The following is a 23,008-nucleotide window of genomic DNA, read 5'->3' on the forward strand; positions in this document are numbered from 1 at the left end:
AAAATTTTCCAGGTACACTTTACCAATGAAAAAGGGACAAATCCAACATGGATCATTTCCTCCTTATTAGTTTACCCTCAATCATCAGCAAAGTGACGAAAGGAGGCATTGTCTATGTTTTCTAATGGCATTTAGTTTCTAATAACCCACTCACCAATGCTCAGTTCAGGATCCACCAGGACCAGTGGACTCCAGACCTCATTTCAGCCTTGGTCAGGCAAGGACTAGAGCTAAATTCCACAGGTGAGTAAAGGTGACTAAACTTGACATCAAAGCAGCATGTGACCAACTGACATCAAGGAGCCCCAATAAAACTGGAAATAAGGAGAAAAATTCTCCAGTGGTGAAAGTCACATCTGACACAAAGGTCATTGGTTGCTAGTGTTCAAGGCCAATCATTTCAGCCCCAGGAGATTGCTCCTGATATTTCCCACAGTAGCATCTTAGGATTGATCATTTTTAGCTGCTTCATCCAAGTCTTTCAATCCATCATAATGTCAGAAGTGAGGATGCTAGCTAATGGTTGCATAGTATTGAGTTCCTTTTGCAGCTGCTCATTTCAAGGCCAAGGTTCAAGCAACAAGATTTGGATAATTCTCAGGCATGGGCTGATCAATGGCTCCAGAACTAGCATCATGTATAGTCAAGTACTTCTGCTAGAGTTACAAGGCTGTTGTCCTCTCAACAATATTTTTCAAAAAAGCCCAGATAGGCCTAAACACAGAAGGATGGACAATTCCAATAAAAGGTCATTTCCTGCTTATTGGAAAGAAGACAATGACCAACATCAGTCACTGAGGTCTAGCTACATCCCATGACCATCAATGCTACAACTCCTCACCAGAAAAATCCTGGTAGGGAATCGTAAGGATGAAAGTTTGGGCTTAGGGGTGGGAGAGAGATTCACTGTTAATCAGAAACTGGACCAGCCATATAAATCCTGTAGTTACAAGGGCAGGACATAGTTTATATCCAATGGTGAATGACCTACGCCCCAACTCTCCTAAGCCCTTCCCCCATCTAGAAGGTGAAAATGGGAATATGGCAAGTGCAACTCCAAATACATTAGAGAAGCTCAACACCATCCAAAAACAAAGCAGTCTATTTAATTAACATCCCATCAACCACTTAAATATTCTGCCAACACACCGTTCTGCATTGTGCACTGACTACAAATGGCATTGGAGCAACTTGCCAAGGCAACAGTGCCTCCCATACTCTCAACCTCTGAACAACAGCAGCATCACAGTCCATAAGTCTCCCTTCACATCAAACCTATTCTGGACACAGAACTACATTGTTCCTTCATTGTGGCTGACTCACAAACCTGGAACTCTAACCTTGCAACACCATCACCACCAGATGGAATGCAGTCATCCAAGAAGACAGCTCACCACCATCTTCTACTCAAGAGCAGTTATGGAATACTGGCCTTGGCAATGATGCCCACTAACTGTGAATGAGTAATTGCTTTTTTTAAATCAATCTTGACAAATGTGCTTGATTATTTTTGGCGTGCAGAAACAGGTTAGCAAACTACTCGGGTAAAGCAATCTGCCAGTAATATTTTAATTATTCAACAAGAAGCCCCTGAATGAATTTCTCTGGGCAACTGAGGACAGGTATTAAATGCTAGCCTTGTCGCCAATGTACACTGGTGGAATGGGGAAAAGAAAACCTTCAAAACAACATCAGCTTCAAATGCTTTGCAGCAGTTCATCAGCTAGTAAACTCCAGAGCATCAGTAACACAAGTCACTGTTTAAAATGTTATTCCTAAATTCTCATCTGTACATAAGAGAAGTGATCGAACACATCAACTCAACCACAGAGAGTCTCCTGAGAAAGCAGCTGCAAGGATAAAAACCAACCTCCTCTATGTTAAAGAACAGCTGCCTTCTCTTTTGGGATTTTAATAGCTGTGAACCAAACAAAAAAATACAAATGCAGCAGGCTCAAAAATGCATGTATGGCCTCAACAGGAAACGATAAAGGGCTAACATCAATTAATGTGATCTCAGACCCAATGAGAACACAGTTATAGGAGAAGAAATTTCCAGTGCATATCACGTCATCTAGATATGCATTATGGCATGAAGAACTGAATTCTGTTAGAACGTGTTCGCAGCCAACACATAACTAGGTTATAGAAGGTATTAAATCTTAATGACTTCGTTTTAAAGAAAATACACAGATCAAGTTTGCATCTACGAGGGTTCATTTTAGAATTAGTTGAGCATTAGCACATCTTTACCAACTGCCAAAATGCCTCCAGGAACCAAATCAATTTTTAAAGCCTGTTACACAAGCAGAGCACTGATGTATTGTTGGCTTGTTGACAGCTGAATAAATCCCAAACACAGATGAACTTTTAAGTATTCCTGTTTGTCCTCCAGTTCTGATCGAATGGTTGGTCGGAGTGAGTGAAACAAGTTGACAGAGTTGCAGCAACAAACAAAAAGTGACTTGTTGTAAACCATAACTCAATGGCTTTAGTCTACACAGTAGCATGGGTGTATTACCTTTGGAGGAGGAGGATAATTAGGTAACGTGCACCAGAGGAGATCAAGGTCACAGAATGAGAACGATCAACATCCATTACTACTCTAGGGACCACGTCTGCCACATGATCTGCCTGAGCCTCAATGAGGATCAAAGTAGATGGAAGCAAAAGTCACAGCATTAAGATAACTGGCAAGAGATCCAGAGAGGGTTGGGGGATGAGCAGAAATGTTTTTATGCAACAAGTATTAATAATCAGGAATACACAACTTGAAAGGATGGTGGGCAAAGATTCAACAGTAGCTTTTAAAATGAAATAGATATATTTACCTACAAAAGGAAAAAAATACAGAGCTATGGAAAAGGATTAGAGGAATGGTATTAACTGGATAGATGCATGACTCCATAATTCCACCTTGCAGATGTACATCTTGCACCTGTATTCCTGCAGTGGAAAAGAATATGCCATGAAGATACAAAGCACGTTCCATACCTGACCTTTCCTCCTGTAGAATATTACTTGATACGATGATCCCAGCATAGTTCTTCTTTGAATTCCATCTTTGATTTTATCATACAGGAGTTTCTCCCCAGGAATAATATGATACTTCACCTGTTAAAGAAAGAGCAACAGTTTGTACAGCACAGCCAGTTATCCTCTCCTAATATACACTTGAGAATAATGGCACAACCACTCCTACAAAGCAGAATTTCAGCTAATGCAGCAACATTAGCACATTATTTTAAGGAGACACAAGATACTACAGATGCTGGAATCTGGAGCAGCAAACAATCTGTTGGAAGAACTCAGCAGGTCGAGAAGCATCTGTAGGAGGAAAGAAATTGTCAACATTTTGGGTCGAAACGCTGCATCAAGGCTGAGAGTGGAGAGGTGAGATGGACAGCTTAGAGAGGAGAAGGGGGGAGGCAAGAAAGGATTCTGAGGTGATTTGGTGGACTGTGGGGGTGTGTGAAAAATGGCAGGCAGAAAGTGCCAGGTAAGGGAAGTGAGTAGGGGTGGAGATGGAAGACTGCTGGAGGGAGTTGTCTCCCATCTTCACACTCTCCTCCCCCACCTTGCTCCATCTGTTGTTTTTTTTTCTTTTTCCCCTCTCTCTCTCTCTCTCTCTCTCTCTCTGTCTGCCTCCATATAACATTCACCTGCCACAGTCTTGCAACTCCACTCCCACTCACCTCCCCTACCTGGCACTTCCTGCCTGTCATTCTGCACCCTCCCACGCCTCCCCCAGTCCACCAATCGCCTCGGAATCCTTCCTTGCCACGCCCCTTCTCCTCTCTAAGCTGTCCATCTTGCCTCTCTACTCTCAGTCCTGATGCAGGGTTTCGACCCAAAACGTCGACAATTTCTTTCCTCCCACAGATGCTGCTCAACCCACTGAGTTCCTCCAGCAGATTGTTTACTGCAGCACATTATTTTATCACTGTTTGTCATGTAATCCCATTTAAAATGCTTATCAAATTGGAATGGTGAAGAACATTCACCATCCATACTCTGGCCAGAATCACAAAGGCAAGCTCTTGGAGAGTCTAGAATTCCAATCTGGGCCACTGTTGCTCTGCCATCCAGAATTGGGGATCCCTTCTCACCACCCTTTTGTGGTCCAGTGGTAAACTAGAAAGTAGGACATTGTTGGTCAGGAGTTGGTGCAATGCCCTGGGCCATTTGTCTCAGGCCTCAATGCTCAATGACCAGAGATAAAGAGGTCTGGCTTTAAAATGAACCTGGCCTCATAATTAGACTACAGAGAGTCAAACAGAGCATTCTGTAGCCAAACAGTTTGAAGTCCACCTGGAGGGAAAAAAGTCACGATGGGAATCATGATGAGAACAGGAAACATACCAGCTGTTCAATATTTTCAGCTCTGTAGTACTCTTCGAGTACTGCATCTTCCGGTATTAATACAGTATACTGTTTGGAGGATTCTAGTTCATCAATTAGATGGTATTGCTAAAAAACACAAAAATCAGTGATTAATACCTGTTGTTCTATTAAAATTCAGGTTAAATATGATTAATTCTGCAGCACAAAGCAAGTTTTCCCAACTGTAAAACTTTATCAAAAGTAGGCACTTTGTCAACAACAGTTGCCTAAGATTTGGTTCCCGATCTGTGCAGCTGGCTGGATTGTTTGGGGAGGTGGTGCTTGGGGATTTGCAATTTATGTCAGGCTTCAGAAAATAGTTCAAGGGTCAATGAATCAACTGGGCCTTGGACATCAGATCACAAGAGGTCTGCACTAATGCCTTACATCACTGGGTAGGGAGACAGCACTCACTGTCAAGTTACCTCAGGTTTACACACCTTACATTTCCTCAGCAATGTAGCTTGTTACAATGCCAGAGGAGAGTCTCTCATTAGAAGTCATTAGAGGGTTACGGGCAGATACGAGTCGCACACCACACCTTCTCTGCCCAGAGCAAGGTGCAGTAAATCCAGCATAGGAAGCTGTAGCTTCCAACCATAGTGTCTCTAGCCTGTCAGTGGGTAATGGCTACAGGATACAGTCCCCATTTGCATCACACCCAAGGATTCTTTTAAGAGAACACAAGAAAATAGTAGGAGTAGGCTACCTGGCCCCTTAAGCCTGTCCTGTAATTCAGTATGATTGTGATGGACATGCCCCAGGGCCCAATTCCTCCTGTGCTAAATAATTTTCATTTATCATTTCTTAATAACCACCCATTTAAAGTGATCAGACAGCATACCTCCAATACTTTGCCTATGTTTTCAACTTACCTGTAATAACTGCTTGAAATGAGAGTACTGAGGCAACTGTTCTAGAAGTTCCAGCAAACTAGGAGGAAGCAGTGGCAAATCTTCCAAAGGAGGAATCAAGATCTACATGTAAAAAGTTGTAATAAATTAGACAAAGCAGCTTTAAGCAACTCACCCATCTTCTGCAAAGCTTGTGATATTTATATAGAAAAATGTAATACTGTGCATCATGAGAAACAATAATAACATTACACAGAGCCACAATGACTGAATTTTATTCCAAAATTGGGTGTTTAGTTAAAATTCAAAGTCTCTAACAGGAGCCTAGCTTGTTTCAAAACCACCCATTTCTGGTTTTATATGGATGTAGAACAAGGAGGGCAGTGACCAATCAGTTTGCTGGAAGCAGGCTGGCAGCATGCCTTCAAATTCACAATCATTCCATTTTTAACTCTTATTCATTTCCTGGGCCTTGGAAAACCTGAAAAGTGAAAGGACGAGAAAAAGGCTAGAAAGTCTGAAGCTATAAGTGGATTTAAATCACGGCCTGTGAGCCAAGAAGACCAGAAATGTTTTCTCCAGGCCATAACTTATGAGGAAACTTCCCTTTTTCCCTCTGCAATCTGTGCTTGCAGTGCCCCAAACCACACCCCCTCCCCACCCCAATCACCTTCTACCCCACCTCAAATCAATCTACTTCCACAACTGACAGCTTCTCCTCCACCCACCAGACCAGGTCTTGAGCCAACTCAGACGTAACTTTATACTGTAGGAGTTCTTATTCCACAGCCTGCTAGCCTGTCAATCAGGCCAACTGTGGGCAAGAAACCTATAAAGAAGCAGGAGGACTATGGAAATCTATGCTTCCTAATCTCAAACCAACACCCACCCACCTCCTCACTTCCTACTCCTTTTCCCTCCACAGAAACAAACTAAAATCTTGACTACCACACCACACAGAATAAACACAGCCAGTCCAGTCGGCTCATTCTGATGTTTGCAAGCCTCATCCAACTTATCCCCATCATTTTATTTCTCTATTCCTTTCTCCCTCATCCACACATAGCTTCCCCTGAAATGCTTCTGTACCATTTGCATCAGCTACTCCATTTAATGAGGGGAGTATGAATGATGGACTGAATTTTGATAGTTCCCTTCCTTTGATGAAACACTGTTGGCACTTTTCAAGGTAATGGATTTTCAAAAATAATCCTTTTATCACTGGAAGTTGGAGGTTACTGGGATAAATGTCCCTCTCTGAATACCATATAAACCTTTTGTGATATGCTTGATTCAAGGAATACAGGCAAGTCCAAAGTCTAAAATGTTATTAACAAATTTATTCAAAAAAGTTGCTATTAAAACTTGATTGGTTCACTGGGTGATACAAGTTTCACTTTTCCCTTAAGGGTATTGTTAGCCAGGACAGAAGGAGCTTCACACTGCAGCAACCAGAATGTACTTGGTGTGAGTTAGCACTGAACAATGAATGTAGAAAAATATCTTTCCCTCTACTTCCAATTTCCCTCTCCCTTGAGGAAAATACATTTTAAATTTGAATCATATGAAGTGAGAGAAATGTGCAGTCAAGGCACCTACCATATATACACATGGAAGCGGAAAATACAAACCTTCCACTTCTGATTGACAGGTGATATCTGATGGGCAAAATGCGTCAGTTCCGAGAAACCACTGGCCCAGCATTGTCTATTGCAACTCCATTAAGCTGGTTTCAATTAGTCATGCACTTTTTATGACAAGTTGAATCTGTCCAAAAGGAATAATTATATATTTGGTTGCAAAAGAATGTTGACAGTGTATGGGGGTGGGGTATGCCACATCTCCCTGCAGTGAAACCCAAAATCTCACAGCTGCCTTCAAATCTCGAATCATATCCTTTTGAAAAGTGTTATGAAACTTTCTTTTAAACACAATTCTCTAAAAGTAGCCTTCCATCACTGCAAATTTTTTGCAACTTTCTGCCAAAGCACTTCCAAGCTATCCTAGGCAGATGACTTAAGAAACCATGCTTTGAGATTAATATGCAAAATTCTATATTAAGTCATCCAAAACTAATAAAACTTCATGGGTAAAGAGTGTACCTTATCAATAATATGGATGTAGCCATTCACTGCTGGGATATCAGGCGTTACAATTCTTGCCCCACCAATGATTAGACTCTAAAAAAGACAAATCAATGCTTCAACTCTTATTATAATTCAGAAATGATAAATTAGATCAAAGTTTGCAAATCCACTATTTCCCTTCCAACGCAAAAAGAAAATGAAAATATAAAATCCGTAACACCAACTGCGGAGTTGTTTTAATTTTTTCATTTTAACTGGATCCAGTATCTTAAGAGCTGACATCTTATCTATCTCCATCACAGGGCTGGTTTAATTCAGATGTTGCAATGCACTCAGCTTCATTTTGCCAACACAAGTGGCTTTGCATGGTTTGGTGTGCCAAGTTCATTATGCTATGCATAATCTACTCATGTGGGCCAGAAAATGAGAGCAAGTTGCATGCATGGGCAGTGTATCTGGTGAGGCAGAAGCTCTTAAAAGGGAGCAACACTGGAGAATTATTTCAAAGTTTTAGTGCCATGAAGATTTCAACTCAGGAGCAGGGGACAAGTCTGGTCCATTTCAAAAATTGCCCCAAGGATGGTTACGTATATATTGGTTTATTATTGTCATATTTACCGAGATACAGTGAAAAGCTTTTGTTTGCATGCCATTCAGATTGATCATTCCATACAGAAGTACATCAAGGTAGTAAAAAAGGAAAGCAGAATGCAGAATATAGTGTTACAGTTACCAAAAAAGTGCAGTGCAGGTAGACAAATAAAGTGCAAGGGCCATGACAAGGTAGATTGAGAGATCAAGAGTTCACCTTTCAGTATCTGAAAGGTCCCACCTTGCAGCATAGATGTAACTTTTTTTTTTGAACAATTTCTGAAGTTCCTTGACTGGACAAACGTATACTATGCAGAATTAGGGAGGATAAAATGAGCCCATTTTATTTCATTTGTATTGGACAAGTTCATATGGGATGGGGCAGAATGAGGTAAAAACAGTGGAACATACTGAAGAGGGTGTGGGTTCAGATAAAGAGGAGCATGACGAAATATTCTGCTTACCCTCTTAACCTAGTGGGCAGGCTGGAGAATTTCCAGAGGAATAACGTGGTTCATGCTCTTAATTCATGCCAGCTGAGAGGCCCCAAGGAAATCCCCCTAATTCTCCCAAACTAAGGGTTGATTTATGCTGCTCAAGGGCAACTTTAATTGTCATCCCAACAAAGACTCAAGTAAAACTGTTGTAGACTACAAAAGCTGTTCTAGACTGTGTGCCGCTAAATAATCCTTGCAGCCTCTGGAGGTCTACCTCATCAGTCAAATCTCTACACAATTCAAAGTGGGATCTTCCTCTTCAGGAGTGGGCAGCCAGGAATTCTGCTTGGATCAATTTTCATCAGGGGAGTGTGATTCCTGGAATTTCAGATGTTTCATGTTTTAAGAACAACAAAAGGAGGAATTACTTTTCACTACTTTACTCTAAAGAATTGCTAACAAATAGTGATGGTGAGTTATGGCTACTTATTCATAGAGGTGAAAGACCTGTAATTGATGAACATTATAGGCACCAGTGATTAATGAGGACTTCTGGCACAAGAAAAAAGAAATTCTCAAGGAGCTCATTGCTGGCTGTATGTTTTCATGAAGGCAATGAAACTGCTTCCACATTCATAATTATGTGGGCAATGAAACTGCTTACCACATTCTCTGAAATAAATCCTGCAAAATTTAAATCTCATTTATATTGTGACCTGCAGACCTTTCAATTACTCTAAATACAGCTATCGGGATTGATGTACTTGAGTAATTACAAACTGATGATCAAAATGCACACAGCCATGATAGGCAGTCATGTCAGCTGCTGGAATCTTCCCATTAAGTGAACATGATTCTGATTAGGTTCCAAGTTCAAATGTACACCCAGTCTGAATGAATCAGTCACCATACTGATCCTCTTTCAGCAAAATACATCAAAGTAATAATATGTGGAATAGTTTACCTTTTGTTATATTCTGCACTGCACTACAGAAATTCTTTCTTACTATAATTTTACCATTCAGGAATACTTCGAAACGTGTTAACAGTAGAAGACAGAGATTGACCCATGTCAGGAACTAGGAAGTACCGTGGGAAGATTCCTGACAAGAGCAGTTTCTTGGCAACAAGAAGTGCTCAGCAGATTGCATGGAAAGAAAGGTACAATTAACCTTTGCTGTTTTTACAAGAATATAGCATTTCTCTCTCTAACTTCACTTAAAATCATAAATCATGTTGTCTTAGTTTTCCTAAATTTTACACCTGAAATGTATACACAGTTGATAACATTTGTGCTGTTTACAAAAATTAACCACTGTAGAACAGCAACAAACAGCATCCTCTTTATTATAACTACTGCTTGCGCTGAGTAAATTTAGGCTGCAGTTATTGCAAGTGGGCATTGAAACAACTGACCATATTCACTAAAATAAATCTTGAAAATTTTAAAACCCACTGATGCTGTGAACAGCCAATCCTTCAATACAGCTGTGGGGATTGATACAAATATATGAGTAAATACAAACTCAAGTGCACATAGCCACAATAGGCATAGTCATGCCAGCCAGTGCAATCTTCCCATTAAGTAATCATTATTCTGATCAGATTCCAGTTATATCACACTCACAGTCCATTAACTCTGAAAGTTGTTCTAAGTTTAAAATGACCAAAGTATGTCAGAGAGCTGGGGAGGGGTTGGGGGTAGAGGTGACAGTGTGGCTGGATGATACCTTATTGTCTTTCAAGGAAAGAATTTTCACACTAAATCACACATTAAATATTAAATCCAAAAATCATGTACTCACCCCATTCTCATTCTTGATTGGTAACCTGATAAATATGTTCATTGTTGATAAGTTCTGTCCTTCAAACTCTTTTAAGTCATCAATGGTAAGTCCACCCATAATAAAATGTGACCTAAAGATACCAAGTGCTAGAATTACAGCAGTCACAAATTTACCTGCGTGGTTTGTTTTCTCCTTCTGAGAGATAATTGAAAATAACAGTTTTAAATAGCCCAAAACACCAATAAAATATTTCAAATTAGCACTAAAATAAAAACCCAATTTTTCTTAAAACAGTTCTAGAATGGATCTAACGTTCTTGTTTTTTGCTCTGTGTCGTTATTGCATTCACTTCTTCAGTTAAGAATATATATGTTTTGCCAGTGTAAACAGACTTAGAACACTGAAATGGAGAAACAAGAGACTGCAGATGCTGGAATCTGGAGCAACAAACAATCTGCTGGAGGAAGTCAGCAGGTTGAGCAGCATCTGTGGGGGGGGGGGGGTGGGCGGGAAGGAATTGTCGACATTTCATGTCAAAACCCTGCATCAGGACCCTTTCTGTTGGAATACTGAAATGTTGACTTTGCCACTGTGAATTATTGTCATTAAATCATGCACACAGCTATTTGTTTCATTAGATTACATCAAATTACTGTAAGTGATTTTATATTTCATTGAACAATGAATGCAAATTCTTAGTCTGAAGGAAAATTTTATTATGCACATTAAAACTATAAAGCAATGGCTAAATTACACTCTCTCTAATGCTTAAAATGTCTTACTCACTAATCTAGAAATTTCAGCAACAAATGTTAAGTGGCTTTGCAAGGATAATTTGATTTTAAATGTGTGAATGGGTCTGTGAAGGTTAGAGAGTTGCATTAGGGCTATAACTACGTAGATACTCATGTCAATTACATGGTTGCATGAACAGGCCTATTCCTTTTAGAACAGTTAATCATTTGTTTGAAACATGCCTTTATGCACTGGCATAGTCACTTTGCCAACAGAATACTGTACGTTAAAAGGTTTAGTCTAATTCATGTGGATAGATATCAGCACCAGTTTGAGAAGTGAGAACTTATAAATTGTTGACTGAATCTTTGTTGATAATTCCAGTTGCCGTAACTACCTGGTAAATGAAGTCCTGAATCAGCGTCATTTATGTGAATGGACAGCAAAGCAGGTTTATTGTAAAAGTATTGGTTGGATTGACAATTTAATTACCAGTTTTATTCAACCAGTAACACATGTTGCTATATCCTGTCCATGTATTTGAGCCACATTTAGGTATTTTCCTAATTAGTTTTTATTCTAATATGTTTAGTTTGAAGTTTTCCTACTATTTTTGATTTTAATGTAACATTAAAATCAAGTGTTTATCTTCATCGCTACTCTACATGAATAGAGGAAGTCTTTGTCAAGCTGGTGCTCTGGCAGTAGATGTGCATTAAGTTAGGTTTGGTCTAGCACAATTCTGCAGTACCTGTGGCATCCCAGTGCCCATCATCCTTAATGCTAGGGATGGAGAGAGAAATTAGGTAGATATTAGCAGGAAGTAGCATTTGAGACCCCAGTAGCAGCTGCGTCAATGAAAATCTCTATCCAATAAACTGAGAGCTGCGCTGAAATAGACCACTGTTTACATAGAGTATTGATGTAAGTATCTATTGAAACAAACCATTGACATTGTTGACTGTTGACATATTCGTTATTGAGAGTAGAGCTGTATTGCAGACTGTTACCTTGGAAGCATCATCTAAAGTGAAGGGCAGAGCTGTTATAATGGAAGAAATGGAAAGAGGATTAAGCAACTGGCTAGAAGATCAGAATAAATGGCACGTGCCCACTTGATGATGATCCAGGAAAAAGGTCATTATTGCAAGACTTGAAAGAACTTGTTGGGTCTTCTGAAGTGCCAATATGTTCAAGTCTAACCATAGCTGATTTGAATATTTCATAAAGTGCGCAAACATGCATAATATTCATCTTGTGGGAGGAGACAGTAGTACAGATACTGTGACAGATTTTCCAAAGGAGCTGAAATGAATCATTGAAGGAATTTAATATGAATGAGATAGAACATAGAACAGTGCAGCACAAAACAGGAATAGGCCCTTTGGCCCATAATGTCTACACTAAACATGATGCCAAATTAAACTAAATCTCTTCTGCCTGCACGTAACCCATATCCCCCCCATTCCCTGCATATTTATGTGTTTATCGAAAAGGGATATTTGAAATCTGGAACATCAACAGACCAATGGGAAATGCCTTCTGGATTTAAAAGTTTTTATTTAACCAAATGTTTTCCTACAAAATAATCCTTTCGTAAATGATGGAATACCTGTATTCTTCACTCAGGATGGGGAGCAAAAGCCTTCCACCATCATAAAAGAAAGACTTAAAAATATATAAAATGAGAAAAACTATCCATATGTTAAAATCATCAATCATAAAATGAGCAGAAGCAAATACCACAAATTATTTCTCCAAAACACGTCGCACCATTGCTCAGAAATTGAATTTAGGTGCGATAAAATATCACTACATACAATGATGGTGCCAGTTTGTAGCCCCTAAAACAAACCTCTAAATTGGACTTAAAGTTCTTTGAAAGAACACTATTGTATTTCCTACTTTGAAAGAGGTAGCAAAGTTTCTTGCTGCATGTTGGTTGTTGCTGCATTTCTTGTTGCATGAAAGGTTTGCAACTGTTGAATTATTCTTATACTGTTCAATGGGAAGAACTTCACATCTTAAAGGACCTCTCCTCATGCCAACCTCGAGACCAGCTACTTGAGACACTGCCATGGAGAGGAGGAAAAACATAAGGGGCATGAAATATCGCAAATTTTGATGCACGTGAGCGGTTCCCATGATCATCAAATGGTCCCACATCACCACAAGTTGCAGGGATCACTGTATGTTGCATGGAGGTACATAAAATCAAAAGGTTGGAATCATTGATGATCCAAATACATTTCTCACTGTAAAATGAGGCTGGCAGATCTATGCACAACATTAGAATAAAAACCTTTAATTCATGTCTCATTGGTGATCTTCATCAAGTTTTGTTCCTTTTTTTACTGCGAATTTCATTCAACAGTCTCTCTTTCGACATGGGAGGTCCAATTTTGGTTTATTTGGGGGGGGGGGGTGGTGTAGGATTCAGAACATGAAATGTTATTTCATGGACATCTGATGACAAGTAAAAGAAATATCCATTCCAATTTTGCAACAGTTATAATTTCACATAGAAATGATTGCTGGTGGGATATACTCAGATAAAGTGTGTGCTTTGCTAGCTTACTGATAAAAGATCAGCATGTAATAAGATGTGTTGCATGGAACTAAACCATAGATCAGATGCTCTCAGTTCCTGGTCTGTGCTAATTTACCTGATCCCGCAATTTGGACATTTAAAATACTTTCAACCTGATTTGTAGATCAATCACTCATTGGATGAACTTGCTAAGCTGTTAAGGAAAGCAAGGGAATTTTAAAACAAAATAAAATGGCAATTTCTGCAAAGGTGTCTTACTTTACTATCATTGGCAGATAATCTTCTTGTTCCCAAGATTCTATTTCAGCCTTATCCACGTTGTCTATTGCTGCTTTTGAAGGCACGAGAACAGTCACATTAGCTCCTGCAGGGATTTCCACTCTTTCTTCGGATTTCTGTTTCAGCAAGAAAATGGCAAGTAACTCAGCCTACATCATCTAATCCACCAAATTTACTCCAAAAGCAAAGGTCAATTCCTACACTTTGACCTTTACTGAGATTGTTCTCACCATCAAATGTTTGGGCTCAATGACCTTTCCCATTGATGAGCCTTAGTTCCTTATGGACTGAAATATAGTTTTACCCAATGTAACCCTGTGCTTAAAACTAAAAGCTTTGTGCTGTATTTAATATATAGGACATGTCACCTGCTTTCCAGTAACTTCTTGGGAACATTAAGAAAAGAAATTCAATCAGGGCTTGGTTTATTACAAGTAAGAGATCAGCGACAGCAATAGGCATGGTGGTAAATAAGGTAACAGATTATCTATAACTAAATGCTGAGAATTACCAAGACTATGTCAGCCTTCAAGAATTTTCTCATGAATTGTAAGTCTAGAGACCATAACATACTTTATTCTAGTAAATGAAAATAAAGTATCAGGTATTCAGAAATGCACAGAAGTTGGTGGGGATGGCTGCAGGTTTGCCTAAGGCAGCCACTGAAATTAACACTTAGGGTTATTGGATTTGCACAACAAAATGGGACCAGATCCATCTAGCTCACCTTCAGTAATTTGGTGGTCACCTGATCCATATGTCTATCATAGGATCACAGAATTATTATGGAAGAAGAGGCTATTTGGTCAATCTGATTTATACCAGCTCCTAGTAGAGCATCCATTTGGTTCTATTCCTCCATATTTTCCTCACAGATTTACAAATGCCTCTCCTTCAAATGCATATCCAATTCCCCTTTGAAAGCCCTGACTGATTCTCTTTCTACCATTCTTGTGGGCAGCAAGTTACAGATTATAACTACTTTCGGAACAAAAAAGTTCTCTCTCGCATCTCCTTTGTATCTTATACCCCAAATTTTAAATCTCTGCCACCAGACACTGAATAATACAATAATGGGAACAAGTTCCTTCTAAACCAGCTGAGGTAAGAGGAAGGAAGTTGTTTTTTTTTAATATTTATACATGGTGTTGTATATTTTTTGTTACCAAACCTCTTCCCTCTTTCATGGAACTATCCCATCAAATCTCTTCTGAACCATAACACAGCTATTGACATTCTTTCTCAAGTTAGGTGAGCAGAATTGAGTCAATGCTCAGTTGGTGCTCAACCAGGTTTTATACAAGTTCAATATAACTTCCCTGATTTTGTACTCTATATATGAATCCCTGGATTGCATTCTTTACTAACCACTCTCTTAACATGCCCTGCCACATTTATGCACATATACACTCAGGTCTCTCTTTTCCTGTACACTCTTTAGATTTGTGCCATTTAGCCCATATTGTCTTTCATTCTTTCTGCTAAAGTGTATCATTTCACAGTTCTCTGTGTTAAATTTCAACTGCCAATGGAGTCATTGGTTCACCATGGCAATCAATCTCTAACAATTATTCTACATCAGTCTATCAGGACAAAAAAATAACAGTGGTCCTCCTAAGCAAACACACTTCCTGGATTGTAGGAAAATACAATGTCTGGTTTGAAGGGCTGATAGTTATGTATGCAGCTAAATGAAATGCAGCAGGTTCAACATAAATCGATTTGTCCCCTGCTTACTTGGACTTGATGGACTCAGAGAAATGCAAATAGCTAAACAAGATGACTATAAATGCATTCATAAGTTATCACCTTGACTTGTACACAGACAACTTTATATTTTGGGGATTCCAGGTGCTGTCAGAAATCAACTAAACCGGAGAGTGAAATTTAAACAGGACAAGGTAGTCCCAAAGAAACTTATAACAACCATGTAACTTGCTTATGACCTGTTATATGATGAAACAACCTATTCGCCATGGGTTAAAGCAAAAAAGCATGTTTGATGTCTTGCGTTACGAGCGACTTCAATAGACGTTGTCCTTCTGCTCCTTCAGGATTTAGCTTGTACCGTGAGTGGAGAGCAGAGTAAAATTCGACTGCAACAGGATACAGGATAGGTAGTAGTAGGTGGACTATCTTCTGTACACTGTCTGGGCTGGGGCACACAAATTTTCTCTGGCTGGCTCAGGGGGATTTGACAAAAGGAGAGGAATGAATGAGAGCAGTTCACAGATTGGGAGATCCACCACAATATCACTTCGCAACTCACAGTAAGGATCTTACCAAAAGACAAATCACTTTAATACTTGAAATACATAACAAAAAGTAATATATAAGGCAAAAAAGGCAAAGGATTTTTAACTGTGAAGCAATACAGATTTTAAAAAAAATCAGTTCAAGCTGTACTTCCATTTGTAGCTTGAAGTTGGTTACATACCTGGAGCCAGCTATTAAACCCTGAAAAGTATGCACTGGATGCCAGCTCCTTTAAAATGAATGAAGAAAAAAGTCAAGATAGCAAAATAAGTAAGGACACTGAAAATATGTACAAATGAGAGACCAACAGATTTTGATAAACAACTGTTCTTGTCTTCAAATGAAACACTGTGGGGTATATGTATTGCCATTCTACTTACTGTTAATATATCCCCAAAGCACGTAATCCCATCTCCAGCATAGCCTTGAGGGCAGATACACTTCCGGTTTCCATTCTCAGTGGGTTTACATTCAGCCTATAGATGGAAACAATTAACTTCCATGGCATGATATTAAATTACTCTTTACACAAGTGACCAATTTTATTAAGCACATATGAAAATTAGGCAGATCAAGGTTCTAAGGTTCTGTGTTTCAAATCCCAACCCTACTTTCATTTCCATGCTGCAACTCTTGTTGAGACATTTTCTTAGATCTTGGCTGAGTGATAAATGGTGAGGCTACACAATAATGTACTATTGCTTTTCAGAAGGAGTATAATGTGGACTGTCTTTTTCTATAATGCTGCTCCTTACTACAGAAGCAATGGTACACTATAGGCTACAGATCCTGAAGGTTGCAGAGATGGTCGAGGGCTTACAGAATACTCTATTGTCCAAGGCACAGAGTATAAGGAAGGTCAAGTCATATAACTTAAGCAGCAGCTGCAGTACTACAGAACTGTCTCACGCCACTGATTTCAGAATTAACCATAAATAGCCTACAAGGACAGATATAAAAGTTCCCAGCTGAGCCTCCAGCAATTCTGCATTCTCACCACTCTTTTTCCCCCATAAGTAAAATGCACAGCTTTTGCTTAATATCTCATGATTAAATCACAATTTAGTCAAGAATTATTAGTTGGAGATCCACTACTTACATATTGGGGCAAATTTCTCAAAAGTCTCAACAAAAGCATTAAGCCTCCAGCATCGATTCTGGGAACTTAACTCTCAGGAGGCTATTTTGCAGAGAAAATAACATGACTAAATTTGCCTTGCAATCTCATACCAGAACTGAAAGGTTTCCAGCAACTATATAGTATCCTGAATGTTGAAATGATGAAGAATAAACTGTGAATTAATATTGGAGATCATTGTAATAGCAATGCAAATATGTGATTTTGTCTTACCAATACATGGCATCCACCATTCTCCTCTAGGCATGGATCAATTGCAGAGCACATCTTGCCGTCACCAGCAAATCCTCTCTTGCATGCACAGCGACTCTAATGCAATGGGGTCAAACAAAAAGTTGGTCATTGGACACTTGTGCACTTTTTAGGCGTCATTAAAATATTAAAGGGTACACAAATAAGCAAAGAAAACGCCATAACTGCAATATTCAGTGTTGCAACCAAACTACACAATCAAGACACACTCCTGGTGGTGTACAAAGGATTGACTGGAATTCAGTGCACAGATTTTCCTCAAGTTGCACATTCCTGTGTGTATAAAGAAAGGGAAAATGTTAGTTTCAACTACGAGTAACAAAGTAGATCAGGTCTAGGAGTTAAATCTGGGTAGGAATAGTGACCACAATGTGAAAAGGCTTTAGGTCAAACAAAAGGGGAACTAAAGTCAGCACATTAACAAAGGCCTCAGCTTGGAAAACGGCAGTTTTCAGTAAAATGAGGATTAGAAGGAAAGAGAAAATGGCAGGCAGAGGACTATGGATGAAAATGGGATTGTTTTCAAAATGCTGTAAGTGCAGAATTAATAATAGCTATTTAAAAAAATACTTTAGGTTCAGGATGCCGCAGATTATTAGAGCTTAGAAAAAAGCTAAAAGATAAAGATAATTGCTTTTAGGGCCAGTGTGTTAAAAGTGAGGGGGAAAAAAAAGGAAAATCTGTTGAGAAAGGGAGAGGAAATGCAAGGAAGGAGAGAATCCTGAAAGTATTAAAATGAACAATAAAGCATGTAACAATTTTGGAAATGTGGATGCCGAAATAAAAAATGAATTAGTTGAGGATAAATAGAAATTGGCAGAAATATGATGTCATTGCTTGTAATAGAATAAGGAATATTGAGAAGCAGCAAATCCTGAACTGGGCCATAACAAGGTGAGATAAAAGCAGATAATGCAGCAGGTCAGGCAGCATCTGTGGAAAGAGTAACAGAGTTAACACTTCAGATCAAACACCCTTCGTTAAAACCGGGAAAGGGAAAAAAAACAAGAGATAGTGGAAATAACTTTCATACATCCTAATGACATGGGCGGAGGTCATTCAGCTCATCAAGTCTTTGCTCTCTCTCAAAGCAACTCTGTAAATCCTGTTCCCACACTTATTTCCCTAAAACTTATTTTCCCTATTCCCTCACAAATGCACAACAACACCCAATGATCTATACTAGGAGCAATTTACAGGAGCTAATTAACCTAACAACCAGCATGTCTCTGGGATGAAGAAGAAAACTGGAGCAACCATGGTAAACACACACAGTCACAGACAGAACATGCAAACTCCACACAGACAGCACTGGAGGTTAAAATCAAAGCTGGGTCAATGGAGTTGTGAGACAGCTGCACAACCTGCAGCACCACTCTGCTGCCCTTGAAAGAAAGTTAATAATTTACTGTGAAGGAGGATAAGGTGCCAGAATACGTCCAAGTATCTTAAGGGCAATAGGACAAAAAATATAGCAGAGGCCACATAGGTGGCCACCTTGACTTTGGTTTAAGTTGGCCACCTCTTTCACATTTAGAGCCAAAAGTTCACATGGTAGAAAACAGTGAGTGCCACTCTCAACCGCCAATGTCAACCCCAGCCCCCTACACTTGGAAGGCTCAGAGTAAAGTCATAAGCTTTATGTAACTGCAGTCTGGGGTAAAGCACATGATCTTGTGACTAAATATCCAGAGACATGGGATACCAGCCCAAACCAGAGTTCTGGTGGTTTTCCACAAGTGCATTTTGGCTGCCTGTGCAACTCATGTCTACTTCTGTTGAATAGATGCCAGCCCTTCAGTGAAGCTGCAGAAAATCACACTTTGACATCAGGAATCTCAATTCCTGGCTCTGAATGTTCTTCCTCACACAAGTAACCACAGGCTCTATTCTCCCAAGACAATTCATCATTCACTATCCTCTACAGATGTACACACCTTTACCTTCACGAGTGGCTGATGAAATATTTTGACAAGTTTTTTCATCTCATGCTTTTCATAAAATAAGTGGAAAGCTCAATAAAGTGGTACCTGTCCAGGTCCAATATACTGACAGTCAGCATTTTCATCACAACCACCTCGTGTGGTCAATAAACATTCGTTTATTTCAGTGCAGACTTTCCCATCTCCAGTCCATCCCGTGTTGCATTGGCAGGTTACGTTCCCAGGACCTAGACTTAAACATTCTGCCTGTAATAGAGAAACACCTGTAAAGGTTGCTGGACCATGGCATACAGTAACATTGTAAGCCTCCCATTATGTTGAATTAGATTATTCATTTCTGATGTCAGTTGCAATATCTCTAGGGGTTTCTTAGCCTCACTACTGTTGCCAATAGCTACTACTGTTAGTTTTAAATCTGGCTCATTTACTCAGTTTGCAGCAGAATGGCAGAACAGAATGCTAGCAAATAGCCCAGAACTCAACAGCAATAACAAAGTTCAAAGCATGCACACATCAGGCCAACCTAACCACAACAGTCTCACTTGGCACCACATGCCAAGCTAAATATTGTGTAAAAAAGATTACGAAGGAAATTTCAACTTTGGTTTTCAAACTATTTCATTTTGATGCTGTGAATGAAAAAGGGACATCACATTCCAAGTATTCAGAATAAATACAAAGAAAATAAAGAATCTGGGTCTGTGGAGATTGCTTATTTTTGTGCAAATCCTGGTCAGAATTTGGGGGAAATATGGAAAGATTGTTGCTGTTTGCACACTCGTCCATGGCTGATGCAGGATTCATGGAACTCTAAGGATTTGAATTAACATTGTGAGGTAATATTCAAATGGTAACTTAATGGCCTTATTCTTAAGTTATTACTATAGGAAAAAAAGGGTTCTCTCTCTTTTGCACTATTTATTTATTTTTGTAACTATTAGTAATTTTTATGTCTTGCACTGTACTGCTGCTGCAAAACAACAAATTTTACGACATATGTCAGTGATAATAGAGCTAATTCAGAACACTTTGTTTTAACCACTATTCTGATCAGATTGTGCTAGCCCTTTCCCTGAATGCCTTAAAGTAACCAACTGTCCCAGCCATCAGGAAGGGCATCAGATTGGCTTGGAGATCACTGTCTCCATCTTTGTAGCAAGCACCTGTTCGTCATTTGCCTCTACCCAATAAGATGGGAAATGCAAACCTTAGTGTAAATGATCCAACAGATAGCTCCACCCATATTCCAAAACTGTATTTAGTCAAGAGCTTACGAAGAATAACAAAGTTACAAGAGATGGGCCCAGCAGCTGGATCATTCAGCAGTTTATTTCCAAGACTATTCATTTAGAGATGGATTTATCCCAGAGTGAAACACAGTAATGACATTTCCAGGTTATTTTATATCCCAACCACATCCTTGCAAGAGCCGGGCTCCAGAAGGAGTGCTGCCAAGGAAATTACCTGTCACAGTGCACTTCCAGGATAGTGCTGCTCTGAGCTGCAATTCACTGAGGAAGTTTCATCATTTACCTTTAATCCTTCTGTCCCCCATTCCCACCACGGTACCACCAATGGATCCCATTCCCACTGTTTTCCTTTAGGCCTGATCTCCCAAACCATTTCAATCCACAACTCCCCGACTCACAGCTCCCCCCCCAAACTCCCTAACTGACCAAATTCCCTAATCCTTTGAACTTCCCAATTGCATGATCTTCCTAATACACAATGATCTGATCCCCAAAAATCATAACCCCACTCCGACAAGGTGCCAATCTCCAGCCAACTGAGCTCCAACTCACCCCACTCATACTAGGCATTCAATGTCGACTCCACCTCCTTCAACCTTGCAACCCAATTCAGTCCTCATAAGTGGCACTGCTGTCGGCATTCTCTTCTCCCAACACCCTAGACCGAGCCTCAGTCCCAAACCCTGCATTTTCTTTGTGCAAGGTGGAAAAGAGATCCACGCAATGGCAATTCAATAGTACCATGCAACAACATGGAGGGTCTTTTATGCCACACAGCAGCTTTAAAATCTGCACCCCACACTCTGCCTTCAACACTGTTTACGATCAACTTAGCCTCTGTCCTTGACCAAACCTCAGAGTGCCCTCGTCACCAATTTCCCAGTCTCCATCATGCACCAATTGCAAATTAACCAAAACATCCCCATATATATCTTGTCCCGCACTAAGTCTCAATACCCATGCACAGACCTAACATTAGCTCTCAAACCCCAACATCGGTTCTCAAAGCCCAACATCTAAATCCTTACCCTCATTTCCAAGTGGGCTACAGACCAAATGCTGGTAAATGGGATTAGTATAGATCGGACGATGGTTGGCATAGATGTGGAGGGCTGAAGGGCCTGTTTCTATGTTCTATTCCTCATGACGCTATAACTCTATGACTCCTTTTATTGTTCCATCCCTTACCTCTACATTGGATTAGTCTTTAGTCCCAAGCAGTGCTTACTGATTCTTGCCTCACGTTATCTCTGCAACATGTGCCCTTTGATAGCACCTTGGGAATTCCCCAGAAGTACAAGCTGATCGATTGTTACTGTACAAACAGACAACAGAAATGGTGGCCTTTCTCACATTCTCAGCACATCCTCCACGATTCGGCTTTTTACAAAGATCCTCAACTTGACAGGAAATTCCATCACCTTCATAGCCATCCTTACATAGGCATCTGGAGAGATCAGAAAAAGCTTAAAATTTATAGCTTATCTGAAACAAGTGGTACTGAATCTCCCAAGATACTGGATCCAATCTTGCAGAGGTAGCACCTCCTTTCACTAGGGGATTGATACCTGCAAGGGCAGGTTGCCCAAATGTACTGCAGATTTAAACAGCGGGATGCCTTTTCACTTACTATCCACAACCAGATCATTAGATCTATTGCCTATCAGGCAGGAAAGTTTACAGTGCTAAGTCACAGCTGAGCCAAGGCCACCGGTGATAGAGAGCAAGAGTGCTGGTGTCGTGGGGTGTGTTGCTGGCTATGGTGGGATCGGTTGTGTGGTGGAAAGGCAAAAGGTGGTCCAAAGTTGATCTGATCACTCAGTAGGAGAGCAGACATAGCCTGAGTGTTTAATTGCAGTGATTCTAATTATGAGATGGTGGGCAGCAAACAGTTTATAGGGAGTGCAAGGACAGAAGGTTTGCTGGTGGAGTTCATTGGATCTGGAAGTGACGCTATTGCTCTTCCTGACCTACATGTAGCACTAGTGGTGATGTATGGGCAAACATTCCCTTCATGCTTCTCACCTCCTCCCACCTGTCAGATTTGCAATACAGGGAAAACTGATGAACTGTTAAAAGTAGAATTGCTGATAAAGTGGAGGTCTTTTCAGTCTTATCCAAATAGTTAAATACCCAACCCACCTCCTGAGAGCATACTGAGACCATTAAATCCAGAAAAATGTAGATTTGACATGGGATGGGTTAATGTTTCAGATCTTTAGCTTTTTAACCTCCTACATAAGCCAAACACACCTGTTGTTGGGAGTTAAAATTAACCCAAGTTCAAGCTTTGAGAATCGAAAACACATCAATAAGGGCAGATTAGTTTGGACTTCAAGACAGTAATCTTTTTCGATCACATAAAAGGGATAGAAATCTTGCTCTATCTCCAACTCACATTATCTTCCAATGAAACCATGGATATTTAGTTCACTGAGTTTGTCCTACCATCTGTCACTGCTAAT

At 39.8% G+C, this 23,008-nt stretch overlaps 1 protein-coding gene across 1 annotated transcript in view; it reads right to left on the reverse strand.

Moving 5' to 3' along the window:
• Nucleotides 1-23,008, reverse strand: part of stab1 (stabilin 1) — a 157,150-nt gene that overhangs the window by 61,734 nt on the left and 72,408 nt on the right. The window contains 11 exon segments of the mRNA XM_052017592.1: nucleotides 2,995-3,114; nucleotides 4,363-4,470; nucleotides 5,259-5,360; nucleotides 7,340-7,417; nucleotides 10,158-10,269; nucleotides 13,684-13,820; nucleotides 16,142-16,189; nucleotides 16,341-16,436; nucleotides 17,312-17,407; nucleotides 19,381-19,539; nucleotides 21,897-21,990. Coding sequence (XP_051873552.1) covers nucleotides 2,995-3,114; nucleotides 4,363-4,470; nucleotides 5,259-5,360; nucleotides 7,340-7,417; nucleotides 10,158-10,269; nucleotides 13,684-13,820; nucleotides 16,142-16,189; nucleotides 16,341-16,436; nucleotides 17,312-17,407; nucleotides 19,381-19,539; nucleotides 21,897-21,990 — 1,150 coding nt within the window.

The sequence above is a fragment of the Pristis pectinata genome, chromosome 6, assembly GCF_009764475.1.
Source record: "Pristis pectinata isolate sPriPec2 chromosome 6, sPriPec2.1.pri, whole genome shotgun sequence".
Lineage (NCBI taxonomy): Eukaryota > Metazoa > Chordata > Chondrichthyes > Rhinopristiformes > Pristidae > Pristis > Pristis pectinata.